The 19,184-nt window shown below is 39.6% G+C and overlaps 1 protein-coding gene across 1 annotated transcript in view; it reads left to right on the top strand.

Annotated features, from left to right (window-relative positions):
* DNAH5 (dynein axonemal heavy chain 5) overlaps positions 1-19,184 on the top strand; it is a 308,357-nt gene that overhangs the window by 227,739 nt on the left and 61,434 nt on the right. The window contains exons 59-64 of the mRNA XM_065905594.1: positions 3,879-4,082; positions 6,965-7,144; positions 10,699-10,836; positions 15,018-15,153; positions 15,978-16,294; positions 17,896-18,051. Coding sequence (XP_065761666.1) covers positions 3,879-4,082; positions 6,965-7,144; positions 10,699-10,836; positions 15,018-15,153; positions 15,978-16,294; positions 17,896-18,051 — 1,131 coding nt within the window. The remainder of the gene's footprint in view (positions 1-3,878; positions 4,083-6,964; positions 7,145-10,698; positions 10,837-15,017; positions 15,154-15,977; positions 16,295-17,895; positions 18,052-19,184) is intronic.

Genomic DNA, 19,184 nt, shown 5'->3' with positions numbered 1-19,184 from the left:
TCATAGGGTAATTCTATTTTTCTTATTACTATTTTTTTTTGATAAGAACACAACTTAAGGTCTACCCATTAACAAATTTCAAGTAAAAGTAAAGTATTGATAACTGTGGGTACTGTGCTGTAGAGTAGATCTCTAGAATTTATCTTGTGTAACTAAAACTTTATACCCTTTGACCATCACCTTCCATTTCCTTCTTCCTCCAGGCCCTGGCAACACCATTCTACTCTCTGCTTCTATGAGTTTATTTGAGATTCCACATATAAATGAGATCATGCAGCATTTTTCTTTCGTGTTTAGCTTATTTCACTTGACAAAATATGTTCCAGATGCATCCATACTGTTGCAAATGGCAGAATTTCCATTATTTAAGCCTGAATAATATTCCGTTGGATGTACATACCACATTTTATTTATCCATTCATCCATCAGTGGACAGTTACATTGCTTCCATGTCTTGGCCATTGTGAATAATACAGCAGTGAACATAAGGGTGCAGATATCTCTCTAAGATCCTGAGCATCATCCTTCCCCTGCTTGTTTGAAGACACTCTGGCACCACTGAGGGTCTTTGATCAATAGAGAGAAGACAAAGATAGTGTAAAGAAACTTCTAAACCTTTATTGCACTTGTGATACTAACAGCATTATAGGAATTGAGCATGGGGCGTCTCAGTTCTTACAGGTCTGCATTCTCACAAGATTTCAAAAGCTTGACATTTCTTTTAATATTATAAAATATTTTCCAATATCCTCCTAATTTAGTACTCTATACCACTAAAATATTCAGCAACATCATCAATGTAGAAATATCTGGGAATAGGGGTAAGGTGATGAGGTATGTGGGGGAGGTTTTCAATAATTTCCTTCACTGGTTCTAACTTCATCTTATTGCCTCCTTGTAAGTTTTGAAATCCAGTACTACCAATTCATACTAAGCAATTCCAGGTACATTCAAACTCTGTCTTAGCATCAACCATGCAAATCTACAAAACCAATAAAGTAACATCAGAGAATGTGTCTGTTCTTATCTCATTGCTAATCTAACCTGACTGTTTTGGATAATAACATATATGTATATGTATGTGTATATATACATATATATATATATGCACACATATGTAATAGTCATATTTTTTGCCTGTAGAAGAAAGAGGAATCTAATATTTAGCTGAAATAGGTTGACCTTCAGCTATATCCCCATCCCCAATTCATTTTACCTGGGTCCGCAATATAATTGAGTCCAAGTCTATTTGAGACTTCCCCCTTTTAAAGCTAAAGGGAAAATAAACAAATAAGACCTAGTCAAACTTATAAGCTTTTGCACAGCAAAGGAAACCATAAACAAAATGAAGACAGCCCACAGACAGTGAGAAAATATTTGCAAATGATGAGACCAATAAAGGGTTAATTTCCAAAATATACAAACAACTCATACAACTCAATAAAAAAAAACCCAACCAAAAAGTGAGCACAAGATCTAAATAGACGTTTCTCCAAAGAAGACATACAAATGGTCAACAGACACATAAAAAAATGATCAACATTACTAATTATTAGGGAAATTCAAGTCAAAACTACAATGAGATATCACTTCACACCAGTCAGAATGGCTATCAGCAAAAAGTCTTACAAGTAATAAATGCTGGAGAGGGTGTGGAAGAAAAGGAGCCCTCCCACACCATCAGTGGAAATGTCAATGAGTACAGCTTCTGTGGAGAACAATATGAAGGTTCCTTAGCAATTAAAAGTAGAGCTACCCTGTGATCCCACAGTCTCACTTCTGGGCATTATACGCAGAGAAAACTCTAATTTGAAAAGATACATGCATCTCAGTTTTCACTGAAGCTCTATTTATAATAGCCAAGACATGGGAGTGACCTAAATGTCCATCAACAGATAAGTGGATAAGAAAGATGTGGTACATATATACAATGGAGCATTACTTAGTCATGAAAAGAATGAAATATGCTATTTTCAGCAACATGGATGGACCTACCTGGAGATTATCATATTAAGTGAAATAAGTTGGAAAGAGACAAACACTGTATGGTATCGTTTATATGTGGATACAAATGAGCCTGTCTATGAAACAGAAACAGACGCAGAGAATAGACTCGTAGCTGCTAAAATGCTGGGCAAGGGTTGAATTGGGATTTAGGGTTAGAAGATGCAAACTGTTGTGTGTGTGTATATATATATGCATATATTTATAACTGAATCACTATACTGTGCACCTGTAACTAATACAACATTGTAAATCAACTATACTTTGATAAGATAAATTTTAAAACAAACAAAAAGCTAAAGTGAAGTAAGCATGTCAGGCTCTTTAATATCCACTTTAATTTGATCCTGCTTTCTCTATTGGCAGCTATTATGTTTCTCTCCTTCCTCTTTTATAGCCAAATATCTCAAATTAAGGTCTGTCTGCCATTTCCAGTTTTGTTTTTTTTTTTAACCACAAATTCTCCTTCACCTCCAGCTGTCTAGAATTCACAAATGCTAGTGTACTGAAACAACCCTTTTCAAAGTAGATAGTTACCTTTCTAATTACCAGGTTCAGTGTTTTTCTTTTCTTCTTATTTTCCCTGAAATTCTCAGAGAAAAGATCATTAGCTTTGATATGAAGTTCATGGGGTTCCTTCCTTTGACAGGAGGGTTGCAAATGGAAATCAGATGGAAGGTCTGCAAGACCTAGAAAGAATGAAGGTGCAGTGTGTCCTAGAAATAGGACAGTATCAGGTGCTTATTTTTGTGTTTCCAATGCTTATTCCATTGATAGGACTGATAGAACAATTATTATCGACCACAACAGGTCTATATGACTGTTAAGTAATTCACTGTATAAGAATCTTTGTATGGAGCAGCACTTTTCTAAGAGCTTAGTGAAATTCCTATTGCTCATGTTCCATCTTCAAAAGGTCAGTTTCCAGCTAAGAAACCTCTAATTATGCAACTGGCAGCCCTGAGGCTACCCGCTGGTGTCAGTCCACTGTGATGAGCTGTAAGAGAGAGAGGCAGATTCTTGACCTACATAACTAATGAGTAAAAAAAGCACTGCAAGTCCTGGAGTTTCCCTGGTTGAGAATCCCTGGAACCTACTTTAGAGCTGATGATTCTGTTCCTTTCAGATTGCTTCCTTTTCTGACACTAAGTGGCTGTTAACAATTTTAGAGAAGTCACAGCTCCTTATCGGCTGGCGAACATGTCTCTCACTGTGTCTCTGCCTGTCACTTTGAATTGTAAAACTTTGAACTTGTGGGGATGTGTGTTTCTTTGGGATTAAATATGCTTCTAGCCCTCATGACTGCGGCGAACTTAAAAAAATGCTTGTGTTCCTCTGTTGAAGTCCAGTAAGTCCCCTACATACGAACGTTTAAGTTGCAAACTTTCAAAGATGCCAACGTGGGTTCGATCAGTGTCAGGCATGGGTGAAACCCCAGCTTGCCCTCCGTCTCCTGTTGCTGACGATCCTTCAGCTCTACCATCTCCCACCCCTTCTCCCTCCTCTAGCCAGTGACACTTCTTGCTGTTCACTCTATGCCAGCCCCTGTGTGCCAGTTGTTCTGTTACTACTATACCTTTCAAGGTACTGCATACTGTAGGGTTAAAAGTGGTTTGTATCTGTTTGCTTTTTATGTATTATTTGTGGGAAAAGTATTATAAACCTATTACAGTACAGTGCTGTATTGCTGAGTGGGTTTGTTGGGTACCCAGGCCAACTTTGTTGGACTTACGAACAAATGGGACTTACAGATGTGCTCACAGAATGGAACTTGTTCATATGTAGGGGACTTCCTGTAGCAGTCTTTGGAGAGTAAATGTTTGTTTCCGCTTTTCCTGTTTTGAGACTGGATGATAACCTCCTCTCCTCCCCAGACCATCAAGCCTTCCGACATCGCTACTGTCCGCACGCTAGGCCGACCCCCTCATCTCATCATGAGGATCATGGACTGTGTGCTGCTGCTGTTTCAGAGGAAGGTCAATGCAGTGAAAATTGACCTGGAAAAAAGCTGCACGATTCCTTCCTGGCAGGAATCTTTAAAACTGATGACAGCAGGAAACTTTCTACAGAATTTGCAGGTTGGTAGTTCAGTAATGATGGGCTAAGAGGGGACTCAGACTTCATTGGAGTGTCTGAATCCCTTAACAGAAAATGAATTTGCATGCATATTTTTTAACTTACTGTTTTTCATCTTTATTGGGGTATAATTGATAGATAAAAATGTGTTATAATGAAGATGTATGACTTGATGTTTTGATGTTTGTATTAATACATTGTGAAATGCCTTCACCACAGTCCATCCATTTGTTGTTCCGTCACTCAATTGTGTCTGACTCTTTGCGACCTCATGGACTGCAGCACACCAGGGTTCCCTGTCCTTCACTATCTCCTGGAGTTCGCTCAAACTCATGTCCATTGAATTGATGATGCCATTCAACTATCTGATCCTCTGGGTTTAATCCATCCATTAAATCCAATAAATATCCAATTAAATATCTATCACCTCACATAGCTACCATTTTTCCTTTTATTTTCCTTTTTTTGTTTTGGTGGTGAGAACACTTAAGATCTAGTCTCCCAACAAATTTCAAATATATAATACAGTATTGTTAACTGTATTCACATTGCTGTACTTAGGTCCCCAGGACCTTCTCATCTTGTGTAACGGACACTTTGACCCTTGACCTTTGACCAGCATCTTCCCCTTTCCTCCTCCCCCAGCCCCTAGCTGCCACTATTCTACTCTCTGCTTCTGTGAGTTTGACTATTTTAAATGCCACATATAAGTGATAACAGGCAGTATTTGTCTTTCTCTGTCTGACTTCTTTCACTTAGTATATGCCCTCCAGGTCTGTCCATGTTGTTATGAATGGCAGAATTTCTTTCTTTTTTAAGTCTGAGTGATATTCTTCATATATATTTAAAATTTGTATTTAAGCATCTTCTCAGAGTAGAAGTTTCTCTTTCAAATATAAGACATTATAAGCATTAGAGCTTTAGAGTTTCTTTATATGTAAAATATGAGTAATTTGTCATCTGTATGTTTGCAAATATCTTCTTTCACTCTCTGCCTTAGTTGTTCATTGTGTCTTTTGATAAGCAGATGTTCCTAAGTTTAGTATAGTCCAGTTTATCAATATTTTCCTTAATAGTGCTTTCTTTGTTCTGTTTAGTAAATCTTTGCCTGTCTCTAGGGTAGAATAAATGCACCTGCTTTTCTTCTAGAAGTTTCGTTGTTTTATCTTTAATATTTAGATCTTGAGACAACTGGCTTGGGATTCCCAATCCCCATTCATACCCCACACAGTACCTTCAGCACTGTCTTTCATTCAGTTTTTATTTAAAACATTTTTTCATAGTTTCTTTTTTAAATTTTACTTTTTGTTGAAGGATAATTACTTTACAGTGTTATGATGATTTCTGCCATGCATCAACATGAATCAGCCATAGGTATACATATATCCCCGCCTCCCTAATCTCCCTACCACCTCCCTCCCCATCCCACCCCTCAATTGTCACAGAGCACCAGCTTTGGGTTCCCTGAGTCATACAGCAGATTACCACTGGCTATCTATGGTGATATTTATGTTTCAGTGCTGCTCTCTGAAATCATCCCACCTCCTCTCCCCCTACTGTCTTCAGAAGTCTGTTCTCTGTGTCTGCATCTGTATTGCTGCCCTGGAGGTAGGTTCATTAGTACCATCTTTCTGGATTCCGTATATATGTGTTAGTATGCAATGTTTGTCTTTCTTTTTCTGACTTACTTTACTTTGTATAATAGGCTCTAGGTTTGTCCACCTCGTTAGAACTGACTCAAATGCATTCCTTTTTATAGCTGAGAAATATCCCACTGTGTACATGTTCCACATTTATCTGTCAATGGTCATCTAGGTTGCTTCCATGTCCTAGCTATTGTAAACAGTGCTGCAGTGAACACTGGGGTATGTGTCTTTTTCAGTTTCATTCAGTTTTTAATTCAATGTTGCCCATGCGGCTACTGTGGCCAGAGCATCTTGTGAGGCCTTTTACAGCAGCTATAAGAAGTAGCTTCTGGAACCAGTGGGTCATACAGACTTGTTTCAGATAATTGAAATATTAGCCTCTGAGATGTAAGTGCCCTGTGAAGGAATAGGATGCTATTTGGGTGGAGAGGGGGTGGCGATTAATCTGGTTATGAGTGTGTGGAAGGGCAGTGGTGGTAAGGGGTGGGGCTCAAAAAATACTCACCGAAAAATGTGGCAGTGGCATTGGACTTGCCTTATATACCTGCTGCAGAGCCAGGGTTCTTGGAAGCTACTTTGCTATTTGCCTTTTGTCAGCACCATCCTTCTATTGCTCCCAAATATTCTTCTGGCTTCACTATTTTTTTGAGTCTCACAAAAGAAACTTGCATTTTTAAGGAGGTCTGAGTAAAGGTGAGTTTTGCTCTGTGCTATGTATGTTCTGTGCAGGCTTATTTCTCTGAATTGTTTAGGTTCTACATTTCTTTCTACTTGGAAAACATTTAATTATCTTCATTGAGATGATCAAACACCATTTTTAAATGATCCAATTCCACTGATTGGTCAGTATTTTCTTTTAATGCAAGAAGGCACTCTTAATCCATTTCTGCTACTATTTTGAAATTTTATCCCTCCAGAAGAGAAAAGTTCTCTCATTATCTTGATAGTTCAGTGATTAAAAATTAATTCATCACCCTGAAGGCTTAATGTCCAACTGATTTTCATCACATTTCAGGTGAGTTTAATAGAACCTCTCTGAAGGTTGCTGCTAAATGCTAAGTACATATATATATATGCACTTTATATATTTGCTTTATTTGCAATACTAAATATATGTATCATTTTATTTGTCTAATATCCTGAATTAACCATTTGTTTCAGTGGTATCATGAGCATAATGTGATTATGACTTAATGGACAAAGGCATTTTAACTTTATTTCACTCCATTCTTCCACAGCAATTCCCGAAAGACACAATCAATGAAGAAGTGATAGAATTTTTGAATCCTTACTTCGAAATGGCAGACTACAACATCGAAACTGCTAAACGAGTGTGTGGGAATGTAGCGGGTCTTTGTTCCTGGACCAAGGCCATGGCTTCCTTCTTTTCCATAAACAGAGAGGTGTTGCCTCTGAAGGTAAGCCTCCTTGGTGGGGCTTCAGGATGTGTGCCAGCAGGGAGTCTCTGGGTCAACAGGGCTTGTCTTTCCTGCAGAAAAGGAGTCCCAGGTGTTACTAGTCTCGTCTATGGGAAGAGCTGGTGCTGGACTGGCCAAGCATAGGATGTTTCTTTCTTCTCTGTAATCCTCCTGCCACTGGAATTGTGTGGGCCTTAAGCATGGACTCTACAAGGATACTAAGTCCTCTGTGGGCTGCTGGACATTTTTCCCCCCACAATGTTAACTTGAGAAAAAGAAACACAGAAAACTATAGCATAGGACCCACCAGTAATGTCCAAGAGCTCTTGCCAGGGAGTCCTATGAATGAGGCGGGGTGGACACAGTCACTGGTGGCTGAACTTGGCTTCAGAGGTGACTTAGCATTCCCTCTCCCTTTGACCCTCAGGAAAGAGACTGACTAGCATCCTTGATTTAATGTAGGCTGACAATATGCCACTGTTTCTCTTTGAGTTACTGAATTTCTCAACTTTATTGGTCCACATGTCTGCATCATTCAGTGACAGTCTTTAGCAGATGGAGAGGCAAGTTCATGTTCTGAGAATGAAATATTAATGCCTCAATAATCACACCTAATGGTTTGGTTGATTATTTTGCTTTCATGTAAGTCTGATCTCTTTCAACCATCAACTAAAATCCTCTTATGCTTACGAAGTACATGAGGAACTTAATAATCATGCTAAAATTAATCAAGAATAAGAAGAAGATAGGGAGAGAGTTTCAAGTTCCATTTTATTTTCTCATTATTACCATACCTGGAGCATTTAGTCAGTGGGGAGTCCCTGGGGGCCTTAGGGCAACTTAAAACAGAAGGGATTCATTTGGCTTAGAGATTTTTAGAGAAAATAGCTGAAGGTATCATGCTGTCAGGTATTATGGATTCAGGACCATTGAAGACTCCAGTTGGCTATTTTGATACTGACTGAACCACTGAATCCAGTGAAAAGTATAGGGCATCCTTTGCAAATTTTTCTAGTGGGTAAGCATCCATAAGTGTCTCCAAGGGAATTACAGTTGAATTCACAAGGGGGAGTTTTTATTTTGCTGTAATTACTTAAAATAAAATGAGTTGAAATCAGTACAAAATAATGGACATTCTAAACAAGGCTTATGCACGAACAACATCTCCATTACATTTGGTACAATTCAGGCTCCATCCAGTCCCAGGACAACGTAAGTCCTACAGTAGGACGTGAAGGGAACAAAGGAGGGGGAACCTTCTAGTTGTACCTGGAGCCTATGCTTCTCTTCTGAGAAGCCTGTTCTGGGGGTGCCCCCTGTGCTCTTAGTAGCATCCAGCATCTGGAAGTCTTTAGCTTGTCAGGTCCCTCCTAGTTGCCATTGTCATAAAAATAAACATAGTTACATAGATCCTACATGTTCATTGCATAGAGAGAAGTAGAAGACAAAGAAAATGTAGTCTCATTGGGCAGCTCTGCTCAGTATATTAAGAAATACAGACCAAAATGTCTAACTTCATTGATTTCTGAAGGGGTTTCTCTCATTTCCCAAGTGAAGAGAGGTTGAGGACACTCCTTTGACTCCAGTGGGGACCTCTTCACCACTCACTAGTGAAGGAGACACTGAGGGACTCTTCTTTCATCTTACAATTCCTCTAGACAGGCCAAGTGACTTCTCATAGTGGATAAACTTAAACAAGTATTGATGACAAGAATTGCAATTTAAATTCTCTTCAGTTTCATTCTAATGAGATTTCTCCTTAGAAACTCTGTGAATATTAATAAATATGAGTTCACATAAACAGAACATTGCAACAGTAGAGCCTTAAATATTGAACACAGATAATAACACTATTATTTATGGAGGGACTTCCCTGGTGATCCAGTGGTTAAGGCTTCGCCTTCCAATGCAGGAGTGTGGGTTCAATCCCTGCTCGGGGAGCAGAGATCCCACATGCCTAGATGCCAGAAAACCAAAACAGAAAACAGAAGCCATGTTGTGACAAATTCAATAAAGACTTTAAAAATGGCCCATATCAAAAAAATCTTTAAAAAAGTGATATTAATATATTATTATCTATTAAACTCTTATTATAGACCAGGTCCCAGACTTGGGTTTTTACATGTTACCATATTTAATACACACACAACACGCTCACATAAATCATAGCAGGTAGTTTTTCAATATCTTAATGGAGAAACTGAGGCTCATAGAGTTTAAGTAATCTTAGTAGGGTCCTACAGCTCCTAATGTGAGCAGTTGGATTTGAAAGATTCTTATACCCTTGGATTAGTATCTTTTGAGTACTTCATTAAAAAGATTATTATTTTTTTTCCTGAGGAAAGTCCTTGAAAATATCCAAAATTTGGGGGACTGTGATAGTTTGACATTAGTGGGTGACTTTATAGTAAGTTGACGGAATGGTCTTGCTGTTACTCTTTGTTTAAGTCATGGCAACAGATTCTTCTTAGAGCAGAGATGAAAAATATTCCAAGAGCCAGAATATCTGTAAACTATAATTTTTAAGCCATGCTTCTGCTGTCATTGGTTCTAGTCATGGAACTAGATATTCCTTTAAAGAATTATTTATTCTGCCAAAATTTGGGAACCTGGGGTTATCAGATAAGAAAATAACTTATCTCAAAAGAATAGTTTTAAGATAATCTTTTCTTCTGAAACCCCTCAGAAATAATATGATGCTGGTAGTGGGTTTCCCCATCAAAGTCAGTTTTACCATTTTAAAAACTTAAAAGAGAGAATTTTGATTTCAAATTTTTTTCAAAAGAATTTAAATTACTGTAAGCACAGGCTATTTTCTACATCACCTTTTCCCAATATTGCTTTTTTCCCCCAATATTGCTTTTGATTATGTCTTTTGAGTCTAATTTAACTTCCTTAAAACAATTTTTTTTTATTTGGTCACATCTCAAGTATCAATTCTTTGCTTGAAAGCAAGTAATATATGAGAATTACAGGAATACTGTCAAGTCCGTCTCTACCCACAAAAACCTGGATCTTTATAATCAGTGATTAATTGTGTTTCATTCTTTGTCTTATTTTAACATCTTCATTAACAGTGATGAGCTCGCCTTGGCAGATGGTTCTAAATATTCAACTTTCCCCCTACAACTCAATATTAAAATAATCTGCAATTTTCCTTTATGCATTTACTATTACAGTGTTTGAATTTAGGGATTGGCAAACTATGGTCTGCAGGCCAAATCTAACCTACCACCTATATTTGTACAACTTGTAGAATTTTAAATTAAGTACTTAAACAAAAGTCTTGATTTTGCCTCTTGGCCCCCAAAGCCAAAAATATTTACTATCTGGAATTTTATGAAAAAGTTTGCTGACTTTCTCTTAATAATTTATAATCATCTGCTTACAAACATGTCAAGCTCACATGAAGACTTGGCCTGGATGATGTAATTTGAGAAGGCTCCCAAAGAACAAAGAAAAGGTGTAGCATGGACTTCCCTGAGTTCTCAGATCCGACGTGCTGGACGTCTGGGTTGCTGCCTGGCCCTTCATGCTGTGTGTGTCCTATGCAGGCCAACCTGGTGGTGCAGGAGAACCGCTACGTGATGGCCATGCAGGATCTGCAGAAGGCCCAGGCCGAGCTGGATGACAAGCAAGCCGAGCTGGATGTGGTGCAGGCTGAGTACGAGCAGGCCATGACCGAAAAGCAGGTCATTGTCCTCTGACACTGTGGTCAGCCCTTCATTCCTTTCCTGCTTTCTTTCTCTAAGGGTTTGATTTCCAGCAGGGATTCATTTAATTGATGCACAGTGCATACATAGACACATACACACAGATACACACAGTGCATGCGCCCTCATTAAACCCTGGAGTTTGCTTCTAGCAGACACTGAGGAACTTCAGTGAGAGGTCAGGATATTCAGCCAAAACAGAAGTCACTGCTGGAACATGGATGTTCTCAGTTTTCTTGTAAATTGTGATGAAAGCAGCGTCTTGTGCAACATTTTTGATATGTTTTTCAAATCACATCCTGCCACTTTGTCTCATTTAACCTTTAAACAATCTCTCAAGGTAGGCAGGGTAGATATTTTTATTTTATTCTCATTTCAAAGAAAGGAGCTTAGGGGACTTCCCTGGCGGTCCAGTGGCTAAGACTTTGTGCTTCCAATACAAGGAGTGTGGGTTCAATCCCTGGTCAGGGAGCTAAGATCCTGCATGGTGCGACAAAAAAATTAAAACAAAATTAAAATTAAAAAAACAATAATGAAAGAACTTAGGTTCAGAAAGGACAAGAGAATGGCTGTCAATCATAGGTCCTTGGGCTGGATTATACCTTGATCTTCTGTCTTCTTGGGCCTCTCTGCTGGACCAACCTGACCACATGGCTGTGTCCCAGTCACAGAGACCACCCACAGCCTTCTCAACTTCTACATGTTTTGCAACTTTAGCACTTCAAAATCAAGGTTTGTATATTTCCTTTCCACTGAGCAGCAAGCTCTTTCATTGATTTATACCTACTCCAGCTCCACTGTGACCTCCTTCGTTTTGGAAATCAAGGCAGATGTAACATAAACCTAATGTAGCTTAAGCTTTATTTTCCCCCACTTGCACAGGCCCCATAAATGCTGAGTTTACTGGGAGCCATGGAGAGTTCTATGGGGAGAGTATTTTATTCAGATAAAATACCTGGAGATCCCAGGAGAAAGGGACCTGAATTCTTCACCATCAGGACTTTGTAGTGTTTTTTCCTTGCTGATGCTCATTACATGTTCACTTGGCTGTTTTGTATTTGCAAAAATTCTTTAATGATTTTCTTAAAGTGGTCCCCAGATTATGTAAGCATCTGTCCTCACAAAATCTCTATCTGCCTCCGATAAAGCCTACATTTGGAAAACAAGATCTAGATTCTCTCTGTGCTTTCCTTGATGATTTATTTTAGAACCTCTGCTGCTTCTCAGCTGTCACTTGGCTGGATTGAGATTCCTGCTCTGGAGGGTCCCAGTGAGCGAATTTAGATAAACATCAGCCGCACAATATGCAAGATGTATGGTATTCTCTGTTAAACACAAGTCTCCTGAAAGCAAAATAAGAGCTTTATAGAAATCTTGGAGAAGTAATTATGTTTCATCATTTGGATTTGTTACTTATGGTCTATGGAATTCATTTATAATATCAAGAGAAAATTCACTTTGCAGTTTGAAAGTCTACCTTAGGAACAACTATGAGGAAGGCCTGTTAATTTCTACCATTTGGACACTCACATTGGGAAGGGCTGCTACCTATAGTAAAAATAGTTTACAGCCTCATTTTATTACCTTTCAGTTTTAACAATTTTGCATTAGTTCACTCAAGCTCTTTTGTTTTCAATTATCTACTATTTGTTAGGTAAGCAATTATAAGAACCACATAAGTACAGCTGCTATAAAGGTATGGCTCTAACTTAAAAAATTGTTTCAACAAATGTCATGTGTTTTTCATTAAGAAAACAAAATCTGGCTGTGTGCTGGTCTGCCCACAACAGGTTGGCGTGAAGTTGACCTTTAGTTGTGGTATTGTTGCTTCTTGCTCCATGGGGCTCCGTGAGAGTCTGGGGTTACAGATTGCAGGGAGGCAGGGGAGGGTTTCAAGTCTGGGTTCATGGTCGTGACTGGTGACCTCCTCACCCAGGTGTGCAGTCCCTGGGGGAGTGTGTGTCCTGCTGTTTTGTGTAAGGGCAAGCCTTTGTGGAGGGCCCAGTTCCCCAGGGATCCGGTCACATTCTAGGGCGCTGGGAGCGAGAGGGCCAGGAGTACTACCCACAGAAGCTGAGGAATTCTGCACACTCCCCTAACCAGGCTCAGAGGGAAAATCCGCCTCTCACGCCTGTCTGCTCCCATCCCCCCTTTCCTAATCCCCCAGAGGAGCCTGGGCTTCTAGAAAGCGACAGACAACCGGGAGGGGAGAGGTTGGCCAGTTTATATTCAGCCACACAGAAGTGGGGATGGGAAATTTAGGGAGGATAACTTAGTAGTAAAAATATCTTTCACATGAGAAGTTTGTTTTAAAGGTAGGCAGATATAAATAAGGGCTTTTCTGGTGGCTCAGTGATAAAGAACCCACCTGCCTAATGCAGGAGATGTGGGTTTGATCCCTGATTCTGGAAGATCCCCTGGAGGAGGTCATGGCATCCCACTCCAGTATTTTAGCCTGGAGAATCCCATGGACAGAGGTGCTTGGAGGATTACAGTCCATGGGATTGCAAACAGTTGGACACAACTGAGTGACTAAACAACAACAAGAAAACAATGATGTCGTGTGATACTACCAGCTGACATCTTTCTTTTTGGGGAGACACAAACAGATATGGATGGTGTCCAGGTGTGGCTGCGCCTCTGAGCTGGGCTTTTGGGCTTTCTGCATTCACTCTCTCGGGAAGGAAAACTGAGCAGGCTAGAACAAACTGGAACAAGTATCTTGTTTCTAAAAAACACTGTGTTATGCTATTATTACACAAGCGATTTGTTTCTTTATAGAAAATACACATAGGTAACCCTGGCGATAAAGCCTAAAAATATTTTGCTCTTTATCATTTCGTATCTACACATATTCCTGATTTACATATATTTTAAATCCATGTAAAAAAACTGTAACAGATCATTCAGTACATACTGCTTTATAAATGCAATTTAACTAATGATTATTTTTCATAATGATTATATTTTAATGGTTTCAGAGTATTCTTATGCACAATATACCATAATGTATGTAATTAATCCTCTATTGTTAGACATTTAGCATATGTGTATGCCATATATATTACATAAATATGTGTAAATATTACATGAACTCCCAGTGACTTGTGCTATAGCTAAATCTTTATCCATAATCCATTATTGTTTCATAAGTATACATTTTTACAGATAGAATTAACAGCTGTCTCTTCAATATTGAGAAACTGAACCATTTGCTTTTTTTTACCCTTAAAAAATTTTTTTTTTAAAATTTGTATAGTGTTGTGTTAGTTTCTGCCATTCAGCATTGCAAATCAGCTGTAATTACATATACTAAGTCATTTGTTTTTAAGAATAAAGCTCTGAGTGGCAACAGTGTGTGGCTGTTGCTCTTCAGTCACTTCAGTCGTGTCCGACTCTCTGTGACCCCATGGACTGTAGCCCACCAGGCTCCTCTGTCCATGGGATTTCCCAGGCAGGAATACTAGAGTGGGGTGCCATTTCCTTCTCCAGGGGATCATCCAGACCCAGGGATCGAACCCATGTCTTCTGTTTGGCAGGCAGACTCTTTACCACTGAGCCCCCTGGGAAGCCCAGCTGTGTATGGAAGTCTAGTTAGAGGTCTCTTATTGACACAAGAGCAACAGGTAGGGGCCTGCTGAGTTGATGCGGCTGGAATTTGTGAATGAACTTCACAACTCCACAACCTGAAGAAAATCTAGAGTTTCATCTGAAATCAAAGGAGATATGGAGTTAGACAAAGCAATAGTGATGCTGGAACTTTAACATGAGAAATATCATTTCTCATTTTAAAGTAGGTTTATGCATGTCTTTACATTTTATTGTGCTCTGTGATATTAGCATGTATACTTATATTTTATTTGTAATTTTTGATAGGAAAATCATCAATGATGCAAATTTTCACTATATCTCAGTTGATGAAAATCTGGGGAGGGTCTGCCTGTTGGCTCAGGACACCTCCTGAGGAATCTCTCTATGTTCCATAGAAGGGCTTAAGACACAGGCTGGACTGACCCAGATATATAGAAATGGAAGTTAATGCTTCCTGTGAAATAAATGGCACACGTTTCTCACAAAGGCATATAACATATAATATTTTAGAATTATGTTTTTGAGCTGCAGGCTCTATTTTTCTGAAATAAGGCTTTCTTCTGGTTTAGACTTTGCTTGAAGATGCAGAGAGGTGCAGACATAAGATGCAGGCTGCTTCTGCACTGATCGGAGGCTTGGCAGGAGAAAAAGAAAGATGGACAGAGCAAAGTAAAGAGTTTGCTGCACAAACTCAAAGACTTGTAGGTACGTAACTCCCTTTATTGGCTTCCTAGGTGGCTCAGCGGTAAAGAATCCACCTGCGATGCAGGAGACTCAGGTTTGATCCCTGTGTTGGGAAGATCCCCTCGAGGACAACCCACTCCAGTATTCTTGCCTAGAGAATTCCATGGGCAGAGGATCCTGGCAGGCTACAGTCTATGGGGTTGCAAAGAGTCGGACAGACTGAGTGACTGAACACACACACATAAATCCCTTTGTTAATGAGATTATGTGTTGACTGTGCTAGGGAGTGAGCAAATTTAAACTTTAATCAAGATATACATCAACACTCCATTACTTCAGATTCCTCTGTGTGTGTGTGTGTGTGTGTGTGTGTGTGTGGTGTGTGTGTGTGCGCCCAGCTGTTTCAAAAGGATGAATATTGGTCTGGCATTTAGGCAACCCTTATTAGATAATGTAGTGTTAGTTGCTCAATCATGTCTGACTCTTATTATCAGGTCATTTTTGAATTCTCCTGTGAGTGGATGACCATATAGATCAAGGTCATTTAGAATGGAGGCTGTGTTTTCTGAGGTCAGAAGTCATCCTCTCATAACCAGTAAGATCAACATAATCCAATGCTTGACTATCAGCAATTATTACTTGTGGGTCACGTGGACTCTTTTCACAGTGAACTGAACTACTGCTTATTCATAAGACACAGTGACTTGTGGTTACAATTGGGTTTCTGAAATTTAATTCAAAAGAATGATTGTCTTTTTTTTTTTTTTTTTTGCCACTTCTTATATTCTGCAGAATTACAAAGCTGTTCATAAAGTGTTCCAGTGGTGTTTTGTTTTTTGTTTTAGGGGATGTGTTGTTGGCTACAGCTTTTCTATCTTATTCTGGTCCCTTTAATCAAGAATTTCGCAATCTGCTGTTAAATGACTGGCAGAAAGAAATGAAAGCCCGGGAAATTCCATTTGGAGACAATCTAAACCTCAATGAGATGTTGATTGATGCTCCTACCATTAGTGAGTGGAACCTCCAAGGCCTGCCCAATGATGACCTGTCCATTCAGAATGGAATTATTGTCACAAAAGCATCTCGCTATCCTTTGCTAATTGACCCACAGACTCAAGGCAAGATCTGGATTAAAAATAAAGAAAACCAGAATGAAATCCAGGTAATCTTTGTTTGAATATAAGTGGGCTTCCCTGGTGGGTCAGAATATAAAGAATCTGCCTGCAGTGCAGGAGACCCAGATCTACCCCTGGGTTGGAAAGATCCCCTGTCGGAGGGTGGGGCAAGCCACTCCAGCATTCTTGCCTGGAGAATCCCATAGACAGAGGAGCCTGGGGGCTACAGTCCACTGACTCACAAGAGTCGGGCACATTTGGCCCAGATCAACAATGTCTGAGAAGAAATATTTCATATTTAGAACTAATTTTGTTGTTAATATTTAGATATTAATATTTATAAGCAATGTCTAAAATTGCATTACTTGGATTCTTGTTTATCTCTTCTAATGCTGTCCATCAAAGGGGTCAGACTCCCTTCTGTTAGGGCCTAAGGCTCTCCCTGATAAACAGAGCAGAGCAGAGTTGTGTCACACTAGGTGTGCCGCAAATAAAGACACTTTATAGTTATTCCCTGATTATTTGTCACAAATGTGGTGGTGGGGGAAAGGCAGTATTGTCACAGAGAGCGTTCACCTGCTTCCTAGTGAAAGGAAAGGATGCGGTCAAATGTTCTGGACATTCTTTAGAAAACTGAAAATAGAGCTACCATCTGATCCTACAGTCCCACTCCTGGGCATATATCTGGGGAAAACCATAATTCAAAAAGATGCATGCATTCCAGTGTTCATGGCAGCACTATTTACAATCACCCAGACCTGGAAGCAACCTAAATGTCCATTGACGGAGGAATGGATAAAGAAGATAACAGTATATTTGTACAATGGAGTATTACTCAGTCATACAAAAGAATGATATAGTATCATTCAAAGCAACAGGGATGGACCTAGCGATTGTCATACAGAGTGAAGTAAGCTAGACAAAGACAAATAGTATGTCATTTATATGTATTAGTAGACTCTAAAATATGATATAAAGAAACTTATATACAAAACATAAATAGAGCCACAGATATAGAAAACAAACTTACGGTCACCAAAGGGAAAGGTGATGGAGGAGGAATAAATTGGATGGTTAGGATGAACATAAACACACTACTACTATATATAAAGTAGATAACCAGCAAGGACCCGCTGTATAGCACAGGGAACTTTTTCTATGTTTTGTAATAGTCTGAAAAAAGTATTTACAGCCGAATCACTTTGCTGTGCATCTGAAACTAACACAGTATTGTAAGTCAACTCTTAGTGCCTTTGAGTGCCATGAGCTCATTGTGTCCGACTCTTTACCACCTCATGGAACGTAGCCCACCAGGCTCTTCTGTCCGAGGAATTTTCCAGGCAAGAATGCTGGCGTGGCTTGCCATTTCATCCTCTAGGGGATCTTCTCAACCCAGGGATTGAAGCTGTGTCTCCTATGTCTCCCGCATTGCAGGCAGATTCTTTACCCCCAAGCCCCTTCAATTAAGTGAATAAAAATAAGGAAATGATGATTTGCTAAGGTGAAGAATGGAAAATGTGTAGAGCAACATTTTGATCTTGTTTCTATTTTTTTTGTCTTTATTCTTCAAGATTTTTATTTTTATTTATTTATTTTTCATTTATTTTTTATTAGTTGGAGGCTAATTACAATATTGTCTTGTTTCTAGATCACATCTCTAAATCACAAGTACTTCAGAAACCACCTGGAGGACAGTCTTTCTCTTGGAAGACCCTTGCTTATCGAAGATGTTGGGGAGGAACTAGATCCAGCCCTGGATAATGTTTTGGAGAGAAACTTCATTAAGACCGGGTCTACCTTTAAGGTGGGTTAAACCTGCAGATGACAGTGTGCAGAGCAGTTGCCAGGAGGCCAGGTCAATGTGACATAGGTAACAGTTTCTCATTAAACATCAACTCAGATTCAAGTCTGGGGCAGGAGGCATTTGCTTTTGTCTTCTACACTTACTGAGTTGGGATCAAGAGTAGCCTTTTTAGGAACATCTGCTTCACTTTTATCATGAAGCCTGACTTCATTCTGATGTTAGACTTTGCACGGCTTTCAAGCCCATCACGCCCCTCCCCTGCCATCCCAAATCTGGGCAAGCTGATGAGAAAGCGTGGCTCTGCTCTCTTTGGTGAAAGTGAAAGTCACTGTTTTCAGTGACTATGCAGTCCGTGGAATCTATGCAGTCCGTGGAGTTCTCCAGGCCAGACTACTGGAATAGGTAGCCTTTCTCTTCTCCAGGGGATCTTCCCAACTCAGGGATCGAACCCAGGTCTCCCGCATTGAAGGCGAATTCTTCACCAGTTGAGTCACAGTGGGAAATCCAAACTATGCAACTTCCTGTTCATGACCATATCTGGGAAGCCTCATCCTAGTCGCATCCCGTAATCTCCGTGAAACCCTAAAACACCTGCCCCTCTCTGCTCTCTCAAGTGATTTTACATTGGACCTGTTTGGCAGCCTACCCTGAATCTCCAGAAATTTTCATGTGAATAATAAACCTTTTCATATCTTTTGGTACATGATTGACATCATCTGTCTTGACTTCTGAACCAGATTTTGGGTGGGGAATCCATCTCACTTCTGCAGTGTGATCACAATAATTTTGGTGATAAATTCTATGTGCGTGTGTGCTCAGCCACTTCAGTCTTGTCTGACTCTTTGTGACCCTATGGACTGTAGCCTGTCAGGCTCCTCTGTCCATGGGATTCTCCAGGCAAGAATACTGGAGTGGGTTGCCATGCCCTCCTCCAGGAGATCTTCCCGACCCAAGGATTGAACCACGTGACCAGTGGCTCCTGCATGGCAGACGATTCTTTACTGCTGAGCCACCGATGAAGCGCAATAAATTCAATATTTGTTTGTTTATAGTTTTATTGATTTATTTTTGGCTGTACTGGATCTTCGTTGCTTCCTAGTTTTGTCTCATTGCGGTGAGTGGGGGTTACTCTT

The sequence above is a fragment of the Muntiacus reevesi genome, chromosome 14 (assembly GCF_963930625.1).
Source record: "Muntiacus reevesi chromosome 14, mMunRee1.1, whole genome shotgun sequence".
NCBI lineage: Eukaryota > Metazoa > Chordata > Mammalia > Artiodactyla > Cervidae > Muntiacus > Muntiacus reevesi.
Note: the sequence above shows the minus strand (reverse complement) of the source record. Positions and strands in the feature narration are given on the sequence as shown.